This window comes from Diadema antillarum, unplaced genomic scaffold (assembly GCF_040938485.1).
Source record: "Diadema antillarum isolate AM-2024a unplaced genomic scaffold, OU_Dant_1.0 seq00001879_RagTag, whole genome shotgun sequence".
NCBI classification, from domain to species: domain Eukaryota; kingdom Metazoa; phylum Echinodermata; class Echinoidea; order Diadematoida; family Diadematidae; genus Diadema; species Diadema antillarum.
Window position 1 is genome coordinate 245,863 of NW_027272547.1, and position 22,119 is coordinate 267,981.

Consider the following 22,119-nt stretch of genomic DNA (forward strand, 5'->3'; position numbering starts at 1 on the left):
CTTTAACAAACATGACTGTAATGGTCTTTCAAGCAGCCATCTATGAAATTTTCTTACACGAACACAAAAGTAGGAATTTACAATGTCACAATACGTGTTTTCTTCCTCTAAAATTGCTGATTATGAAACAATCAACCCCAAATCACAAACAATTCCTGCCTTTAGAGGCATGGCATGCCATAGAACTTAGTAGTCTTCTTGTTGTTTTGATAATAGACATGGATCTCCTGTAGATCACAGTGTTTTTATGCAATGGCTGAATTCGATCACTAAAAGGTAGAATAAAGAATTTTAAGCATAGAAACACAATAAACTGAGAACTTGTGCATGCATTATTATAATTTGATCCATGAACATTTCGATTCTTATTTCTAATTCTGGTAATTAGTATGGAAAAGAGACTATTAATGAAGCACCTTTTTGTCGCCCTCTGTTGTCCACTCTCCCCCAGTCTTTTCACTCAAGTACCACACCATGGAGCGGGTACGACTTCTTAGATCATGCCTGAAACATGTCTCATAATTGACTGAAATAAATATGATCCGAAGTAATCGGCAATTCTTTTGTGTGTTAAAATACTTCAAGATTGTTTTAACATAATTAAAATGGAACCATTGAGGGGTTAAAGGGTTTTATGTCTGTATATCTGCCATGCAGTCCTTCCCCATATCGGTCTTCCTTTCATGTGTGCGATGTGCGTAGGGCAGGTGTATTATATATACAACATGCGTGCCGTGGCATGGCATTTCATGTCATTTGTCAGTCACACGCGTTGTTTGGAAGCTTTGCCTTTGTGGTGTATTAGGCCCCGCTCCGCAGCTCCGTTGCTGCCCTGTAAATGTATCTAGCAACGTTAGACCTAACTGTTGAGTAAAATGGAATTATAGAAGTTACAAATTCTCCATCGGAGTGCTTGCAGTTTCAAAATTTCACTCAGAAAGGTAGACATAAAAATCTGTCTGTCTGGAGGAGTTTTTTAAATCATTTTTTGACATTTTGACATTTTGCCATATTACAATTACGTTAGATTAATTGCTCAGAAATCCAACGTTAAGTTTACATACAAAATCATATTTAATGTTACAACAATATTTGTTGAATATTAAACAACTTTTATCTAAATGTTCATTGTGTTAAATAGAGCATCTATATCACTGATATCTACATCATAAATTTCACAAAATTCCGAAATATATCAGTTTTTTATCACCTTGGGGTCCTTGATAATCCACCAGAATCCATCTGGCCCCTCCAGAATCTGGATGTGCGCAATGCGCATACAAGGCCGCTGAAAAATGCGCCACGCTAGACATCTATACCTTATTGCCGCAAAATTGCATCGGGGACGATGCGGCGCCAATTGGTGTCCATATTCTGGCGAGTTGGCACTTTTGCATTCAACCCCTGCACATTAAATCACTGGCACTGCATCGGCACGTATAATGTAGATTTTGTTTTTCTTTTGTGCTTTTGCAGATACCATCACACTCTGAGCTTGCAATAAGAGAAAAATCTTGCAACAAAACGGCATATTTCTCTTTTTTTGCGCTTTTTCGGCAGCCCTGATTCTTAACACTGGACTTAATTCATGCATGTTTTGGAAAAGTTGCGCTGATTCTGCATTTTCTTGACGGCAAAATTTGGTATTTTGGATGGATTTTTGGAGGTGAATAAGGGACTTTCCTGTTGGGAACGACAGGTGAACGACAGTGCCAGTATGTGAAATGATGTGATATGCATGTGTTGTGACAATAGAATTTGCTGACTTGTGATGAGTTTGTGCGGATTCTGGAAGGTGGCCAAAAACTGGTGGTTTTATTCTAGAACTATAGATTGTTGAAATAACCTAATGTCAATTATCATGAATATGAAGTCACCGCTTATTCAAATGACAAGTAGAACTGATAGATAATTCTCCCTTTAACAATCTCGTCAGTCATGTGGGTCCCCACAGTTGCACAGGATGCAATGTGAGGTGCAAACACCTGCATGGCCTATTTATGGCCTATAGGTCAATGCCATGAGCTGGGTATTGAAAATTCTGTCCAATGATTTTAGAATTTGAAAGAGAATGCCGACATTTCAGTGGAGCTTTTGTTATGTTACAAGTATGTTATGTTATGTTATGTATATTGTTATGTTATGTTATGTTATGTTATGTTATGTTATGTTATGTTATGTTATGTTATACCCCCTACAGGTTTTCAGGAGATTCGTCGAAGTGGGGCGTGTCGCCTATGTTGCCAGTGGGAGCAACAAGGGCAAATTGTGTGTCATTGTTGATGTCATTGACCAGAGAAGGGTATGTCTGCTTGTTTTATACTGAAGACAAGTTACATTTCAGTACTTGTGTGTTTAATGTTATGTCTCACAGTAAATTACAATGTTCATACGTAAATTGACGGAAATGAAAGATATTACATTGTATAACCTCAGAGCATGTGATAGTACAAATGCAATACTCAAGAAATTACTCTCTTGTAGTAGTGGTTGTGAATATGTGATGTTTAACAGTATGACATACATATCCATCCAAGTCCTCGTATTAAAAAACAAAACAAAACAGTTTCATAAAAGTATGAGAAGTACTACAAAGGCTGATTTATAAAGCCCTTTAGCAACTGAAGATTTTGTACACAATGGCATATGATTCCCTGGAAGATACAGCAATATTGCTCTCATTTCGACAACTTTCTAAATGATGTAAAATAGTTCCTTGAATGTTTATTTTTGTCTATTATAAGTTATGTTTATATGAAAGCCTATTATGACTTTACCAAAGTAATGATGTGTCATAGAATTAGTTCTGACATATTTTGTTGACCTTTGACCGCTTTCAAATTACATAATTATATGCTCCATATGAAAAAAAAAAATGGTTAAGCATAAAACTAAAAAACAAAAACAAAAGACAGGCAGTTTCAGGCATTTCAGTTACCAATGGGTTAATGAAATTTATATGAAATTGCCTGCATTAACTCTTGATATTAATACATCTGCTATGTCCTGCCAGTATGTCAGCATTTTCATGCATTTCCAACCAATGTGGACATGCAACTGGCTGCCATTGCATCGACACCCACTCCAATCATATGATTTGTATAGACACACAACAAATACACACACACACACACACACACACACACACACACACACACACACACACAGTTCAGGCCAACAAAAAGGGTGCATATTGATGGATGAAAACTGCATACTTGGCATGGTAAACTCATTGACTTCACCACACAGTGTTAACTTCAAGAGTAGCCAACTCTCAATGTACCTGTTCACTTTTGTCACTGCTGATCAGGCGCTTGTGGATGGACCATGCTCCGGTGTCCAGCGCCAGGGGATCCGCTTCAAGCAGCTGCACCTGACGGACTTCGTCATCAGCATCCCTCATTCGGCCCGCAACAGCACAGTGAGGAAGGCCTGGGAGAAGGATGAAATCACCAAGAAGTGGGAGGAAACGCGCTGGGCCAAAAAGCTGGCTGCCAAGAAGAGGGTGAGGCCACAGGGATTCCGTTTTACTCATCGTTTTCAAAACTTTGCTGCTTCTGTGTTCAGTCATTTGCCAATAAATTAAAAACCACCATTTGTAATGTTGTCATGAGTAAAGAAACTAAGATTATGTGACATAAAACTGAATGATTGGTATTAATCATAGTAACCAAACATTGAATCCAGTGCATGTTAATGCATTTTGTTTTTAAAATCCAATTATTCCATGGAGGGTTCTTGATTGCATAAGGAGCATAATTACCATCATCATATTCTGATTGAAGGCTAGCAAGACAGAGACAAAACAAAACCTAACTAAATACGTAAACAGAGCTGAGCTTCATGGATCAGATACTTGTCCCTTTGAAAGTGTCTTCCTGATACTTTCTGTTTCAGCTACAAATAACAAATATTGAACATTTCTGTCCATACATATTTGGATCTTTCAGAGAGTACAGATGACCGACTTCGACCGCTACAAGCTCATGCGCTGCAAGCAAAAGGTAAAATGTATTCCTGTGTCACCTGTAATCTGTGTTTGCCTGTCATTACTTTCAAGGATTTATGAACAAGACACAATTTATCTTATACAGGAATGCAGTTAGGGACATCCAGCAGGATAGCATAGCAAATGAACACTACCAAACACCCAATCTCAGCCTGCAGTGTGATTATATGCTTGGGGGGAAAAAAGCCAGATGAGTTGGACAGTTTCCCATGAGCAGCTATACCTCCTTAGATAAAAGTGCTGTGATTATCAATACCTTTTAGTTTCTTCTGAAATGTGACCTAGGGAACATTTGACACACACACAAAAAAAGGAAAGAAAAGATATATTCTCAATTTTGCGAGGACAACCTCAATAATTTACACCAAAGATCGTGTTGATAGCAAGACACACTGTGTGAACAAGATATAGTGACAGAGCTGTGTTGGTTTGAGACTAGCGTGCTGATTTGACATAGCCTGCAAGATTGGCAAAAAGAAAAACATAAAAAAAGGGCGAAGAATAATATACTTCAATTTAACAAGTCCTCTTTGCATTCTTCTTTCAACAGTTTGTATGCCCTGTAAGGCACCCTGAGATGAACATGATATCGCCAAATTCTTCCTGAATTGTTATTTTTAGTTGCTGTCTGTAGTGAAGTATCCGCTCATTGTGTGTGAAATCTGGGAAAAAAGGGTCCCGATAAAATATGGATGTATGTATAATTTTATGTGTGTACCAGTAGTTAGCATTGACAGTCTTTTGTGTTCCTCAACTGATGGTTTTCCCGTTCTTTCATAATATTTCATTCAACAGAGGAATGCCATTGTGAGCAGGGAGATGGCCAAGATCAAGAAGGCACAGGCATCCGCCAAGTAGTTCTGCTGCTTCCATTACCATGGAAACTCGTCACAAATAACATCCTGTGAAGTAACGTCTGTTAATGAGGACCAGCAATAAAGGTCTTCATTGATCACAAAATATCATGCTTTGGTGTGATTCTTACCATGTGAAATTTGTCAGAAAGTCGAGTGTGAAATGGAGGGCCTGTGTGTGTCTGCATGTTTGTATTTTTACTTCAAAAGCCACCAGTTGTTAATGCTTGTTAGTCTCTGTGCTGTGCTATGAACTTAAAACTCAGTATCGTATGACAAAAGTTTAAACAAATCAGCAAAGAAAACATATTTGCGTCTGCAGCTCAAATAATGTGGCCTACCATGAGATAAAAGTCAGTTCTCCAATTCTTAATCATCTCGCAGTTACTTTAAGGCCATACTCGTGTCAGAATGATAGTCATGCGCTTTTAGTGTGTGTGTTTGTATTGTCCCTGGGTCTGACAAGACCTTGTAGCTAAAAAATCAAGAATTGCAGGAGATTTAAAAAAAAACAAAACAAACAAACATTTTTGCAAATCATCAACATTGTTGATGTCAAATGATATAGAAACATTGCTTTGGATTACATTAAAGATTGCAATGTTTTAAAACTCAAATATTATTTTTGATATTCAAAACTAAGTTCAAACTTTATCAAATATCTGCTAATTTAGAACAAGGTTCACAGTCTTGTCACCCCAAGGGCGTTATGTGAAAAAGAATGTGTATGTTTGTGTGTGTGTGTGCAAGTATTGGTTCATGTCTTGGTATTTATGCCTCAAGTACACTGTTTTGTTACTAACACACACAGACACACATGAAAACAACCTTGCAGAACAGCTTGCCTTGAGACCAAATCATTTTCCTATTGTTGGTTTTAGGTAGTGTTGGGTTGGGTGTTCTACGAGAAATGTTTCTCTTGTCCTAGGTCAAAGAGGCTTTCACAAATGTGCATTCATAATTCCTACAGTATTGAAATATCATGCAGCATGATTTGAATTCGGTCAGTAGTAAAGAAGTACTTTCTGGGGACATGCATGAATAGAATAGAATAGAATGTAGAAGTTATACACTGTAGTTACTACAATATTGCTTGACAAGATGCCCTTCATCGGTGTACATAAGCACCAATTATTCAGTGTTTTAGTACCAGCCATGATTAAAAAAAAGAAAAATATAATAAATCATTGGCATACATGCATGGGTTGAATTTGAACCAACGATCTGTTTACTAGACAGCAGCACTACCGTGCTCCTCATAACAGCCAGCGCTGATTCTAAGAAAAAAAAACCAACAAATCTATGCAATAATTCATTACTTTGAAGAAGTTGTATTCAATCAATTTTGTTGTCTCTTGGAAATTTGATGATAAGAAAGGAAATATGCCATAAAAGCTAACTTGTACGTGCTTGTGTAATGTACAAGAAAAAAAAATACTGTAAAAATCTATATGCTGTGCTCAACAACAACTATATATATATATATATATATATATATATATACACATACATACATATATATATATATATATATATATATATATATATATATATATATATATATATATATAGCAATAATTAAGTCACAACAGAGGAATGCAGGGAATGCATTAATAGCCAATCTTGATTTAATGAATAATCCGAATTTTCGAGGATCCTTCCTCTTCTTCAGGGATGACAGTGCGAATATTCACAATGATTATTGAGAGTGAGGTGTTACTACCCTGCTAGCGTGCGCAATATGTGTAACCAAAACAAAAAATAATAGATAATAACAACAAATGCATGTTGTGCGCTTATGAGTGTCATACTCTACGTCATAATAGAGACGACGTCACACTAGGATTTCGCGCGCTGCACAAAAAATGAAACAGAAACAGAAACAGAAACAGTGACAGAAACAGTGACAGAAACAGTGGTGCAAATCTCTCCGTCACTCAGAATCAAACCACCGGACCACACATGCGACTCTAGCAATGTGCTTTACTGTATCATGTGCACTAAATGCCCAGGAGTGTCATATATAGGTGAAACAAGCACAAAGTTCCGTATGAGGTTTAATAATCACAAGAGCTCAATCCTGAAGAAGCGTAAAGATACTCCAGTGGCGAACCACTTCAGTGACCCCCGTCATTCGATGAAAGACTTGAAAGTCTGCATCTTTGGCGGGGGTTACAAATCGGCTGAAGACAGGAAGTGGGCAGAACTGCGATCCATTGTTCGGAGCTGCAGTTTTGAAACAGGCATGAACAAAGATCTTTCCTGGCTCAGCCCATATGCTTTCCTACGATAACTAATTTCAGTTGCTATTCCGCTATTGATAATTTCATCCTTGTAGAGGTCTTCAATTTATTTTTCTGGTACTGGACAACTTGCGCAGTCTTGATGTGTTACTAGTAAGTGTACCTCATGTATATTTAATGACAATTTCCTCATTTTTTTCTTGTGTCCTTCTTTCTTCTCTCCTTATTCCCTCCTTTCCTACTTTTTGCTCTCTCGTCTCTTCTCTCTATATACAAGCACTTGACAGATTGTATCACTTCATTGCCATTATGACGTCTCTATTATCGTTAATATTGTCTCCTTTGTGCAGCGCGTGCCATCTCAGTGTGACGTCTTCTCTGTTATAACGCACAGTATGGCACTCATATTTGCGCAACTCAGCATGCGTTTATTGTTATTATTTGTTATCCTTTGTTTTGGTTACACTGAGACTACGCGCGCTAGTGGGATATTGACAATATCACGGTGAAAATCCATTGGCACTTTCATTGTATCATGGTAACTTCATTGCCTTTATGTTTCTATTATTGCTATTATTGTGTCATGATCTTTTTGTGCAGCGCGCGCAATCCTAGTGTGACGTCATCTCTATTATGACGTAGAGTATGACACTCATAAGCGCACAACATGCATTTGTTGTTATCTATTATTTTTTGTTTTGGTTACACATATTGCGCACGCTAGCAGGGTAGTAACACCTCACTCTCAATAATCATTGTGAATATTCGCACTGTCATCCCTGAAGAAGAGGAAGGATCCTCGAAAATTCGGATTATTCATTAAATCAAGATTGGCTATTTTTGCATTCCCTGCATTCCTCTGTTGTGACTTTATTATTGCTATTTCTAGTACTGCCAATACGCAGAACAACTACAATATATATATATATATATATATATATATATATATATATATATATATATATATATATACACTGTATACACAACTCGAGTGACACTTCAATAACATGCTACATGCAAACAAGATTAGACTATTCAACCATCCTTGATATGAATTTTCATTGGACAAACAATTTCAACACATAAACGAGTGACACATGTAAAACAGTACAAATATGAAATATTTCTGAACTGTTAATAGAGCTACCATGACCACATAAACATAAAATACAGCTTAGTGTTAAAGAGGTTTTCGTAAGAAAGGTTTACATAGTACATACACTGTACGTCTATTGTGAAAATGTGTTACCAGTCCTTTGAACATTGATAATTTGGAAGCCTACTCTTTCCTCTGTGCTAAACTATACAATGTATTTCGTCTGTAACCAGCACACGATATGGCACTATTGAAATACTACTACTAGTACATAGTATACCTCCTACTTGACATCAACACTCATCTACATGTATAGTAAATCAGTTCAAAATACATATGTAGCTTGTTAAATTTGAGAAAAATATTCTCTCGGACAATATTGTACACAGGCAATTAACAGTATATATTACATGTACAGTGTACAGACTAAAATGAGCAAGAATTATCTACTGGTACTTAACTAACTGGAAGACAAGATTTCAGATGCAGATGAGCATGTATTAATCAATTTCAGGGTGCTATTCTGACACACACACAAAAACAGCTATTTGGCACTTGCAGCTCAGTTGTAAGAAAACTAATTTTTGATTAAAAAATTTGGAAAGAAATTTTGTAAATGTGGGATGGGTGTGGGGGAGGTGTCAATAAATGTCACTGGGTTACATTGGAATTTCATGGGTGCTTTAGTATTTTTTTTTTCTTGGGGGGGGGGGGTTCAACTTTTTTCCTTTGTCTTTTAAGAACATCCCAAGTGGGGGGGGGGGGGGGGGGGCCTCACTGCCCCCTACAAATCAATACTGTAATTTCGGCAGGTCAGCTTCTACTCATTCTACTCATGCTATCACACAGGCCAACGAAGTAAAGTACTTCTGTTAAAGTGAATTGAGACACCATACACTCGGCATTCTCATATTTTAGGTGTATATTCCACAAATGGCCATGGAAGTTGTTCTTTTCTTGTCACTTACCAGATGGTACAACTCTTCCAAACAAGATATGTGTGTGAGTGATCTACAATAGATGTACCTGAAACCAGTACGACCAACTAAGAAAATAATTACCTGACCGCTCGAGAAGTCAAGTTACCTGACACAAAAATGATTATATAATATCGACTGGCCTCGAGGGAGATACCAGAAGATATTGCCCAAACTGAAAGAATATTGCCTGAGTCGAAGACGAGGACAATATTCTTTCAGTGCGGGCAATATTTATCTGGTATCTCCCTCAAGGCCAGTCAATATCATAATTATTACCTATCCCCTCCCTAAATTAGTAAAAATATGTGAATACGGCTATACACTATGATATAGATCAAGCCACATTTGACTACCTGTAGATCATCACCAACATGTCGAATAATTGAAAAATTGTTCATCAATGTATATCATTAAACTCCAACTTCAAAGATACATATGTAGTTGTAACAGGCGAACTTCAAACATCTGAACACTTTTACACTTTATTTTTGCTTCTGTTTCAAGTTGGAGAGTTGTAATAACTGATGGTCACTGTGCAGTTATTGAGCACAAATGGACTTATCATTGTTTGACACGTAGTGCTGCTGGAAGTGGTTGACCTTGTATGAGTTGATTTATCGGCGTTCTTCTGCGGTTCGTGTAATTGCCACACAGCGACGTCCTTGAATGTTTTCTTTTCATGGTCGATCGAAATGTTTACATGTAAAGCAGGGAGGCGGGAAGAGAGATTCCACTCCTTCTCTTCCCACCTCCCTGTGTAAAGTTAATGGCAAAACCCAGAAGAAGCAAAATACCAACGAATATTGACTGCTGACCTTTTGACCCTGCAAAACACCAACTGCAATTGCCTCGCAAAACTACCTCGTATAGGTAATAATTAACATTAAAACCTAACCCTTTTCAAGATATGCAGTTATTTTCATGAATCTGGTGGGTTTGTGTTTGTGTGTGTGTGTGTGTGTGTGTGTAACACGAGTAGATCTAGCAAGGGAGCAAAATGCAACACATGCTCAGGCTTTGTAAAAGACCCTCTCACTGTGTAGTTGCTTCAAGAGAAGCAAGCAGATGGTTGTTACATGAGAGAAAGTCAGGCCGCTAGCGAAAGTGTTTATGAAGACCCAGTCAAATTTCTCGACTTCATGCCTGTCAATTATCAAATTTTTGCTACCAGTGTTTTGGAGCACAAATCACAACCTACAGCTCAAAGCCCTGCACTGTTTGCAGAAGCTCATCTTCTGCAGGGACAGGCAATGGGCAAATAATTCAGCATTTTTTTTTTTTCATTTTATTTATCTATTATTTTTTTTTTTTTTTTTTTGGTCAAAACGATAACATATACAAAGTGTAGCTGGACTATTCAGTAAGACAGTGGTGTGCAGTTTGGGCTTTCTCCTGGTCACGAATACACATTACAAAAGTACAATTGCAGATAAAAAAAAAAAGGACCTTGCATTTGGCAATACCTCTCTTTGCTCATGATTACATATCAGTGCTAATGGCATGTGGGTCCTTGAAAAAGGCCTGGTGTATGATGGTAAAATTGGCAGTCATGATGACCTTGTTTAATCTGGGTTTCTCTGCATAGAGAAAAATAGAACTCACCAAAGAACAGGAAGTTTTGTCTGATCAGACATGAATTATGGAATTAAAATGATTTTCCACTTTACTTTCCCAATTACAAACAAAACAGGAAGAGGTAGTGCTCTCATCTTTTTTTTTTACACTCACAACATTTAAGTCATGACTTCAGTTGTTTATTTAGCAACTGCAACCCCCATTCTCCCAAAGTCATCACATCTAGGTTTAAAAAGGTTTAAAACATAACAAAACACCCAGCCCTACAATGGTTTGCTTGCAAATGATACATCTTATTGAGATGATGCATGTACAAAATGACATTTAGTGAAGATTTGGGCACAGTTCAGTGAGAGACTGTGAAGTTGATGACATCACCTCTCCTTTGAGCACATGGTTGCGACTAATATCTTTGATTCATGAAATCATGTGCATCTTTAAAAATCTGTACCTTTCTTTACACCTTCAGTCAGATTTTGATGAAACTTCAACTATGTTCTTATGCTACTCTTTTAGAGCCAACTTGAAAACAGTGTGAATATACTGATTTACAATCATAGAAACATAAAACATGATTTGGCAGGAGCAATGGCATGTGAAAATATATTTAACATTCTTTATACTGGATACTACAATTTTGTTTTCTGATATCAAACAAGGCAGTGAAGATAAATTTTCTTTTCTTTCTTTCTATTTGAGTATAACTTTTCTACTCTCTAGGCTGTACTGACTTACATTTTTTAGTTCAAAATAAAATGCACTCTTACACAGGAAAATGTAGAATAATAATGCCCTCAAAACAAAGTTATGCTTTGACATTAGCAGATCCAGCATCAGTGGCTGAGACCACAACACCAAATTGCAAAAACGTGTATCCAAGCAAAGCACAGAGGAATGAGAATAGATAAAAGAGACAATGTTTTGGACACTAAGCCTGTCATATCCACTAAGATGCTCAAATCTATACAAATGATTGCTATCTACAAAAGCTTGCTTTTAACAAACACTTTTGGTAGTCTGGTCTACCAGACTACCAGACTAGTCTAGCTTCTGGTAGTCTAGCACCTGGAAACATTGGTAGATAGGTAGAGGTAGTTCCCTTGCTTGGAGCAATGGCGAGAAACAATATAAGTACAAGAGAAGTCTGTATCATAGAAAAGAAAGAAAAATAATGCCTGTAGTTATGCAGAAATATATGCAACAGCACCAACACCAACTTATGTTTTTATCTTACATTTTCCTGATTTTTCTTCTTCTTTTCTTTTTTTTATTGAAGAAGAAGTTATCCATTCTTGTGGCTCTCCTTTGATAGGTTTTACATTTTGCTCAGACATGAGTACCAAGAACAAGAATCTGCATCAAATTTGAATTTGAATACAGGTGAACCCCATCACAATGAACCTACAGATACAAGATGATTTCATTAGAATGAGAGGATTTGTCTGGTAAAATGTCATTTCTTCCCTTATTTACTTTATCTGTTTAACAAGATGTTGATATCATAAATTCCCGACTATTGTAGGAAAATGAGATTAGCCTGTTCTGCATGCCAAGCATATGGTTTGTGCACATATAATCTGATGATTAGGAGTTCACTACGGACCATTGGGGAACACAGTCAAGCATGCCTAAATTGCAATAACGAAACATACAAACCCATATCAGTAACTGTCTCATCGATTTGTTCAATTCTTTGCCATTTTTAACAAGGAAGAAAAGCAAATTGGTACAAGTCTACCCTTGCTGAAGTTTCCACTTATCCCTCACTTTCACAAGGTAATGACTGGTTACATTCGTTGAATTGGTAGCTTAACAAATATCATATGAAAGTGAATATTTTGATGAAGAGATCAAAATATTCACTACTGGACATTCATACAACTGAATGATCAAAAAGTCATTTATTGATGTCCTTCACTGGTTGTTCTGTCATTCTCTTTTTCTGCTCCTTCATCTATCACTACAGGACTTTACTGTATACAGAGATGCCAAGTTCAAAAAACTTTTATGAGTGAGATTTTTATGACTCGGCGTCTCGGCGCTCCCGCGCATGCGCACGCGAACGAGGAGGGTGTCCCCCTCCCATGGTAGGGAGCTTTTTTGAATTATTAGCTCTTAATGATGCGATCTGGTGCATACTTAAGTGACTATTTTTTACTAATTTTGAAAGGCAAAAGGGAAATATACCTTCAATTGCAACTATCACTCTAATCCTTTGAGCTATGCTCCTTATTTTTGGCCCAAATTACAGATTTCACCAGATGCGTGAGAAAAATGGGTGCCATGCGCGAGATCGTGAGACAGACCCTAAATGCTTGAGTCTCACGCAGAATGCGTGAGACTTGGTAGCTCTGTGTATAAACTACACTGACCACTGTGTGTGTGTGGGGGGGGGGGGGATAACAGTGCCTTGATGCAAAGATGAGCAAATAGATAAGCAATTAACAGTGAGATGGCAGAATATGGCATAGTATAACATCACAAAGTTAATACATGTCCCCCCAAAAAAAACTTGTGTCCAGTGTGCCCAGTAAGCATTAGGTTTCTGAGCGGTCATTGCTGGATGAGAAGACCAGAACAGGACAATATGCCAAAAACTAGAAATGCTGTTATAGCCACTGGTTTGCCTCCCCCATGTCACACGATTCTCCAGAAAGGTTAAGAGTAATAAATAAATTTGAATGACATGTTCATTTCACAAAGGTGCTGAGTGTTTACTTTCCGTGAACTAGGTTCCATTTGGAATGACAGTTAAATTGTTTAACCCTATTCTGACTGGGGGGATCAAATTGACCCCCCCCCCCCGACATTTCACGCTACAATTCCGCAACGCACAAAGATTTTGCCTCGTCGTTTCGTGACTTTATTCACTGAAGTCTACCGCATATTTTGAGACCAAATTTGCAACAACCGGGTACACCGTTCTGCAGTTACGTAATATTTTGCATATGCATGTCAACCCGAAAACAGCTCAAATTCATGATATCATGTGCAAATCCAATCCAAATTGTGTGTTGTTGTTTTTTTTTGTTAAATTGATATAAATTGGATTAGTTCAACTTTTAACCATTGAAATTAACCAGTTTTAATGTAGATAAGCTTGAAAAAGTGCCTGCTACAAATTTTGGCGAAAAAGACAATAGAAAACAAAAAGTCAAAAAAAAATACATAAGATATTAACAAAACAATAAAAAACAAAAGAAACTAATTTTGATTGTGCTATTTTTTCATGTGAAATTGTTGGATGTGTCTTGGGGAAATCTGACAGAAAAATTTAGCAATCCTTCAGTCTTTTTAATGGAGTTATAGGTGAAAATGTGACTTCATGCATAAATTTGCATAATTAATTCACTAAAAATAGAAAGCCATATTTTTATATTGTATGACCATGTAATCTTGTAGTTGACATCCAGCTCTATGTTCAGGCAAAATTTTGCGGCAATAGCGCCATCGGCGGCTGAAATCTTAAAGGGGGTCAAATTGCCCCCCCCCCCCCCCCCAGTAAAAACTTCAAACAATCACAAGCTGGTTACATCCAGTCCTCACGATAAAATATTGGAAAAATCCGTAACATTTTCACTTGACCCCTAAACCTAATGACTAAAATCTTTCCCCTATAGAATCATTGTGCAGTATTGCATGTTATATGCAATATACCCATTGGAATAAGTGTGTGCACTGAGTAATCTCCAAGGTATGGAGAAAAAAGTGTAATTTCCACATTACAGAGTAGAATTGTAGCATTCTAACCTGACCTTTGACCTTTGACCCCAGGGCCCAAAACTTTCACTAGAGAATCTTTATCTGGTAATACATAAATGCACTAAGTTTCAGGAAAATATCCCATAACAGGCACTGTATAGACATTGAGGAAATAGTGAAATTTTAAAAATTTGGCCTTTAATTTGACCCTTGACCTTGAGCATGTGCACCCAAAAGTGGACAGGCACAAGTTGGTACATTGAAACATACATATGCAAAGTTTAACAAGGACACCTCGAATGGTTAAGTTACGCAGTCCACAAAATTGATTATGGACAGAAAGAAAGACAGACAGAAGGACAGATGGACAGACAGACAGAGATGGATAGATGGACTGACGGACAACCCGTAAACATAATGCCTTGTAATAGCCAATCCATGGTGGAGGCACAATCAAAAGAGAATACATCATATTTTTCTCTTTCTAGCATAACAAAAGATCATTGGACTTTTCCAGATTCTTTCAGAAAGCAGGGTGAATAATTATCGTCCTTAACATATGTTAGTAATAAGTCAAGGAAACATGCACTTTTCAAATGAAATATACAATTTTATGAAATTCTCTTTGTAGTTACATCATATCATTGTATTGTCTTCTCATCCAGCGATGGTAGCATCAAAACTGTAAAATTTTATAACTTTGAGTGGACAGACCAATTTTCCCCAACCATTGCTGATGTGTTCTACTGAAATTGCTGCACAAACTCAATACATATGTACATATGGGTTTCACTCCATTTTAAGAAACCCCTATAACATCTAACATTGCTTTCATTTGATCATTGACAATACATGTACCTGAGATTTGCTGTAATTGCCCTGCATTCATGTAGCATTAAAAAATGACACAATCCAAAAAATTGCTAAAATTCGACAGGCAGTAATCTGGGTATTTGCAATTGTCACAGGTCCTGTAATTACAGTTTGGTTGAAAAATCTTTGGTATGCCAGAGTTTTGATTCCTGAGACACTCTCATTACACATCCAGAGGCAACTTTGTGCAGATTTCTCATAGAAGGAAACCAGGCATCGTAATTTGTATTAAAACATAGAAACAGAGATTGTATTTTCAACACGTCTCTCCTACATAAAACATACAATGACAAGTTTCAAGGCAGCACAAAATTGTCGAGCATTAGGGAAAATTCAGTATTCAAGAAGCATATCACTGTCATTCTTTTCCTCTTACACAGTCTGTCCTTTTTTATTTGCCTTTTAAGGCAGCTCCTAAGAAGGCGCAAACATCTATCATCAATGAGTCGGTCATGAGTCTTCTGCAACCGCATCTTGTTTAGCTTCTAGTACAAACAGGGCATCATCCAGCAAGTAAAACGGGGTGGTGGCATCACCCTCACACAGGTACGGCACCCTGGAGAAGCTTCTGACTTGGTAGCCCGCTGGATGAAAGACCTCCTCCACTAAACGCTGCACCTGCTCTTCCCAATGTTTACCTTTGACCTCTATGACCTCCGATGGTCGGTTGCCTGGTACCCCTATGCAAAGAAATGGTAAGAAGTTTCACAACAAAAAATACAGCATGAATTTTGACGCCAATTATGTCATGCATGCCCTACAAACTTAACCCGTTGAGGACGGTTTGATTTTGCTACAACACCCATTTCCCATAGACACTTGCCAAAGTATACTCCGGACTCGTCCTCAACTGGTTCATGTTAAAACCTCAATGGTGGATTTTCTGCAATATGCTGTATCAACAAAAGACAAAAATAACCTGATACATACAAATTAGCATTTCTGAACTGGGAAGACAAAATAAACAATGAACATTAATTTGCTTTTGCTGTTCATGTTTTCAGAGGTGGTTGGATGGCTCATGTCTTGAAAAAAAGTGCAGTGTCATAGTTAGTGCAGTCTTTTCACTGCTTATGTACAATAAGATTAAACAAGAGACCCTGGGGTCTCACACTCACCCAAGTACGGCACGTTCACCTATCCACGCATTCTTGCAGACTATTAAACTACAGTTTATAGTATTAACTTCTAAAGCTCTATCACTTCTGATTTAAGAAAAGATTTTTAAAGATTCGCTTGTACACCAAATGCTTTTTTCCAAACTGTTGGAAAATGCCCAACACATATACATCCAAATCTATCTCTTTTAGCCTTTGTCCTTCTTCTTTTTTCTCAAATTGCTTTAATCTCTGTTGTGTTGATCAACAGGAAAAAAAAGCATACAAAGAACATGAAGTACATCACATACATATATTTATATGTAGAATCATGTAATTAACCGTGTGTACCTGTTTCGACATACTGCTTAAACGGAAGTACAACTGCTACAATGACAACACCCGACTGAGAGAGGGACGCCCTCATGTCTGCCAAGAGGGTGAGCGGCCGGTCGCAGCGGTCCAGCAGATTTAAACAGCCAATGACATCATAGGTGTGGCCAGATTTCACATGAGACCACTCCTCTGTAGGCAGCACCCTGTGTAAATTTATGTCATAACAATATTTTACTGTCCAACCTTACAGTGGGAAAAACAGGCTTTAAACAATGATAATGACAGAATTCTAGTAACCAGAATGAAATGATCTCTTTTCTTTTAATAATGTCAACAGTGCCAGCAAGCTAAGAGGCAAAAGAGCCCACACAGAGCAAGATGGTCATCAAAGTTGAAATGTGTACACACACACACACACACACACACACACACACACACACACACAAGCAAAATCAATTACAACATCTTCATGGAAAATGCTGGGTGATCAGCTACTAACTGACTGAAGGCATTGAATTCCTTAAGCCATCTGTCCCTTCATAAACTTTCCTTGGATTTGGGTGATTAACTGAATGTCAAGTTCACTGACACAGATTACTTAGTCCTCTCTGAATTGAGAAATTGACATCTTCTCGGCTGACCCGTGCATGACGTCAGGCAGGTCAGTGCGGTACAAGGTTCGTTATTGGTACCTTGGTTCTGAAAGCCCCATGGTTCTGCAAATACAAAGGAATGTGTCCAAAATATCTCATGACACAGGGTTGCCAGGCTTCAGGCTATCCCCGCTGGATGCAGGTGTATTGCTCATGAGAGTAGATACAAAGTTGTCTGTCATACAGCAGCATTGCATGGGAGGAGTTAGAAAGGCTTGTGTCTGTACAGAGAAAAATCACATTTCTCTTCCATCTGATATAATCAACCCATTGAGGACGGACTGATTCTGTTACAACAAGCATTGCCCAGACACCTGCCTGAGTATACTTGGGACTCATCCTCAATGGGTTAACAATGATTATTGCCTCCCCATCCCCTTCAAATGCATAGTGTGCAATGCTACAACACACAACTCACTTGTATCCCCTCCCCGATAACCTCCACTGCATCGGCCAAGAGACTTCCGTGGTGTACACCTCCTCAAAGAAGGCTTCCATCTCCTTGGTGACCTCCCCGTCTCCTGCCCCGAGGTCCATGACGCGATTCCCTCGCCAGGTCTCCGAAACCCCAAGGAGGCGTATGAACTGGTCCCGTGAGAACACGAACATGGAACCTCGCCTCAGGAGTCTGATGAGGTACATTTCACAAAGGAAGTGGGTAGAGAATCGGGTAAATGAACATCTCACCATAAAGCTTTCTATGCAAAGTACAGACGCTTAACATCCATACATTTTGCTGGAGTCCAAGTACTAGTAATCAAAATGAATATTTGATGAGATATTCCAGCAAAACTTACTGTCTTATATCTGACATTCCAAGGGGTAAAAGTGAGTTGACAAAACAAGAAACTCTCTTCATGACTTCAGTTTGGTAAGGGATTTTTAACTGGAGCCTCAAAGTAATCACCAAAATATATACACTTTTGTGTATATATATATATATATATATATACATATATACATACAGTCAAACCTGTCTTAGCGGCCACCTGTCTATAGCGAAAAATGTGCAACAATGTCATATACATCGGCATGGTTAAATGCATGAAACACACGGTGTGTGCATACATACACACATAGTTGTGCATGTAAGCAATGCACACAAAGTTGGATTACCTGTCTATAACGGCCACTTTTTCCGTCTCCCTTCGGTGGCTGCTATAGACAGGTTTGACTGTATATGCATGCTTATCTTCATGTTTCTTTACGTGTATGTCTTCCCATACTTTCAACTTAAGCTTTCCGAATGCAATTTATGTCACAGTATAAAACTAAGGGAATAATCCAAACATGCACAGCAAATTACATGGGCTAAAAAAAGGAAAAGAAAAAAAAACAGCTATTTCCTGTCCCAGCAAAAAATTACAGACAAATATAACAAGAAATGCTCATGAAATCAAGATCCTCACCCATTCGCTGATGTGGGGGACATGACATAAGTCAGGAACCCTTTTGCCACTGAATGCCAAGCCTGGGTCAGGAACCAGCCGGACTTCTCATAGCACTGGTCAAGGAAGAGTTCGGTGCCCTGGTCTAGGCTACACTGCACAAACTGGGTGGATAGCCACTGAGGCAGTTTGGCCAAATCACAGCTGTACCACTGGAGCAGAAAGCAATCATGTGTGTAAAACTTGAAGTATACTATAAAGTTAACAAAGGAAACTTGTCTACCCTTGATTAAACATCAGTTAGTTTTAAAAGACATGACTGAACAGTGTTGTCCTGTGTGTGATTATTTCTTTTTTGTCATTTAATTGGAGGAAAAAAGTTTTTCCTTGTTAATATTCCTCAAAATCAGACATAGAAAAAAAAAATCATTCTACTATCATGGTTGGAAGTTTTCAAATTCTCCACTTCTTAGGATTATTATCCACATCATGCAGGTTGTTATTGCATTTGCACCACCAATAACTGATATTAACCCATCCATACCTAAAAGCAACACTTACGTATGCCGGAAGTGGTAGATCTATAATTCAGACAGAGGTCCTGAACAAGCTAACTGTACTTGGAGCCCATACAGTATTAAACAACTTGTGCCTTAGCTTGAAGTAGCCAGGTTAGATACTGTACGTAGTGCAAGTGTAGCATTTTGTGACAGCAGGGAGGCACTCCTTTAATTTGGTTCTCCTCTGGTCTTTTGTTCGGATGCTAAGTCAGTTAATGTCTTGCCACAAAAGACAACCACATCCATGGAAACAATGGTGCAAAACCCAACAGCCCAAAATTGCTATCTTTTAGTAACTATGTGGCATATTAAAAACAGGGGAATACGAAATGTGACACAATGAATGCTTCTTCTTCTTCTTTAAGTTACTCCTCAATGTTCCATCTGGAACCAAATGAGGAGGAAAGGGGGAGTGTGCTCCGTTAGTTCTTGTAGCTAGAGTCTTGGTTGCAGAAAAAAAAAAATGGTTGTTTTAAGTTTAACAGCGTCGTTAAGTTGTTGACTGTGTTCTGAAATGTCTGGTGGTAAATGATTTCAGTCCTTGATGGTACATACTACATGAAGAATAGGAGTGTTTAAAACAGTTGGTGCGGGTGGAGTACTATTGGATGAAAGAGTTTCTGTTAGTGACTTAGACTACTAGTAATATAGTAGTGTATTATCCATAAGAAGAACCATTTTCCACATCACTAATTTTATATCATAATTGAGACGGCAGAAACTGACTGTCTTAACATCATCAAGACTAGGGCAGGGAGTCAAATAATGAGTGCCTTCCTGCTGCCCTGCTTTCCTGCAACTTGGGAGAAAATAGGCCGAGAGTGAGAATGTGATCAAAAGAGCCAGTAAATTATGTGTGTCTTCAATCACTCAATGCTGCAATTTGATTCATACACACAACCCAGCCAGGCACTCCGTAAGTTTACAGAATCTCTGATCGGCTACTACTAGACTAGATCTAGTACTAGTAAATTATTTGATCGATAACAAAGTTTACAGAGACTAGTCTAGGTTCTAGAATCTAAATTTAATTAAGTAGTTTGTTAGTGTTACTCTCCTCTTTTTTTACTATACTATATTGCATCCAGACTATTGTAGTATTGATCATCACTTTGTGATGCACATAAAAAAGGCAGAAGAGTTTTGTTAATACATCTAACCTTGCTTGTTAGGTAGTATCTCAGCAAATTTACATGGTCAATGCAATGCAATGCAGCATACAAACGTCAGTGACATGACACGAAACACAATACATGGGTCTGCAACCTGCACGCACTGTTGACAAGTTCAACTTGTACTCACGGAACGAATTCACACCTTGTTTATATCGTAAAATTTGTGAAGACAACTCCTCTGAAACCTCTCGTTAGTATTGTGCTCATAGATAGCACGGAGCATAGGGTTTCTAATTCTTGGAGTGGCCATGATGCCTAGTAACAGGCAGCTACATATTCCGTCGGACAGTGAATCACGTTGTTGTTGCGCAGCTTGAAAACTGTTATTTTCGCGAAGGTTGAATTTATGCGAATTTTATCATTGTTGGGCTGCCAACACGCGAAAATATTGCGCACAGAGGGACATTTGTGGGCGAATGATTGGCTGTGTCAAATCGCGAAAACAACACTTCTCGAAATGTTTGTCTCCGTCTTTTGCGAAAATATCTGTACACGAAAATAAGGCCCAAAAATATCACATCATCAACATCAAGTAACGGTATAAAAAAACAAGTGTCGAATGTACATGTACATTATGTATATTATGTACATTATGTACGGTGTATATCATACAGTCAAACCTGTCTTAGCGGCCACCTGCCTATAGCGGCCACTGAAAAAAAAAAACCCGGATGAAATTGCTGTATGTATTATGGACCCTTTATATAGCGGTCACCTTCCAATCATTTTGTATCCCGTGGTGAATATCTACCTGCGTATAGCGGTCACAAAAATTGGCTAAATCATTAAATCCAGGGGCGTCACCAGCTTTTTTTCGAGGGGGGTGCGTTTTGACCCTAATGTAACGAGATTTTTTTTTTTTGGACAGACATTTGGAATATAGGAAGCTCTCAATCCCTAGACTTTTACTGTTGTTGAGGGAAACCAAGCGGGGAAAGGGCGCCGGCGTCGCTAGGATTTCATCTTTTACAGTAAAAAAAAAAACTTCCATTTGGAGCTATATTTTTTTCGCTTTGGAAATAAAGGGGGGAGGGCGCACCGGGCGCAGCTGCCGGCAATTACTGGCAGCACCATCAGGAGAAAGGCATAACAATTAAATGCGAGCGAGCGGAGCGAGCGAGCTTGAATATTTTGACATTTTACAGTTAAAAAAAAAAAACTTGCCGTTTGTTGTTATATTTTTTCGCTTTGGAAATAAAGGGAGGGGGGGGGGGGCACCGGGCGGAACTGCTGGCAATTACTGGCAGCAACATCAGGTGAATTGCATAACGATTCAATGCGAGCGAGCTTGAAAATTTTACGTTTTACAGTCCAAAAGCTGCCGTTCTTAGCCATATTTTTTTCGCTTTGGAAATCAAGAGAGGGGGGTGCACCGGGCGGAATTGCTGGCAATTACTGGCAGTAACATCAGGTGAATTGCATAACAATTAAATGCGAGCGAGCGAAGAGAGCGAGCTTGAAAATTTTACATTTTGCAGTCCAAAAACTGCCGTTCTTAGCCATATTTTTTCGCTTTGGAAATTAGGGGGGGGGGGCGCACCGGGCGGAACTGCTGACAATTACTGGCAGCAACATCAG

The 22,119-nt window shown here is 38.3% G+C and overlaps 2 protein-coding genes across 2 annotated transcripts; one reads left to right on the top strand and one right to left on the bottom strand.

The window, feature by feature from the left end:
• The first annotated feature begins 455 nt into the window (after positions 1–455).
• LOC139712955 (large ribosomal subunit protein eL14-like) lies at positions 456–4,969 on the top strand. The gene is made up of 5 exons (XM_071624735.1): positions 456–483; positions 2,201–2,302; positions 3,311–3,505; positions 3,951–4,004; positions 4,805–4,969. The coding sequence occupies exons 1-5, from the start codon at positions 475–477 to the stop codon at positions 4,865–4,867; spliced, it is 423 nt and encodes a 140-aa protein (XP_071480836.1). The 5' UTR covers positions 456–474; the 3' UTR covers positions 4,868–4,969.
• Positions 4,970–14,995: 10,026 nt separating this feature from the next.
• LOC139712953 (protein-L-histidine N-pros-methyltransferase-like) lies at positions 14,996–20,831 on the bottom strand. Its single transcript, XM_071624734.1, has 5 exons — positions 20,684–20,831; positions 18,828–19,018; positions 17,837–18,046; positions 16,772–16,968; positions 14,996–16,003 (listed from the first exon to the last, which is right to left on the bottom strand). Exons 1-5 carry the CDS (start codon positions 20,789–20,791, stop codon positions 15,783–15,785), a joined length of 927 nt encoding a protein of 308 aa, XP_071480835.1. The 5' UTR covers positions 20,792–20,831; the 3' UTR covers positions 14,996–15,782.
• Between the last annotated feature and the right edge of the window lie 1,288 nt (positions 20,832–22,119).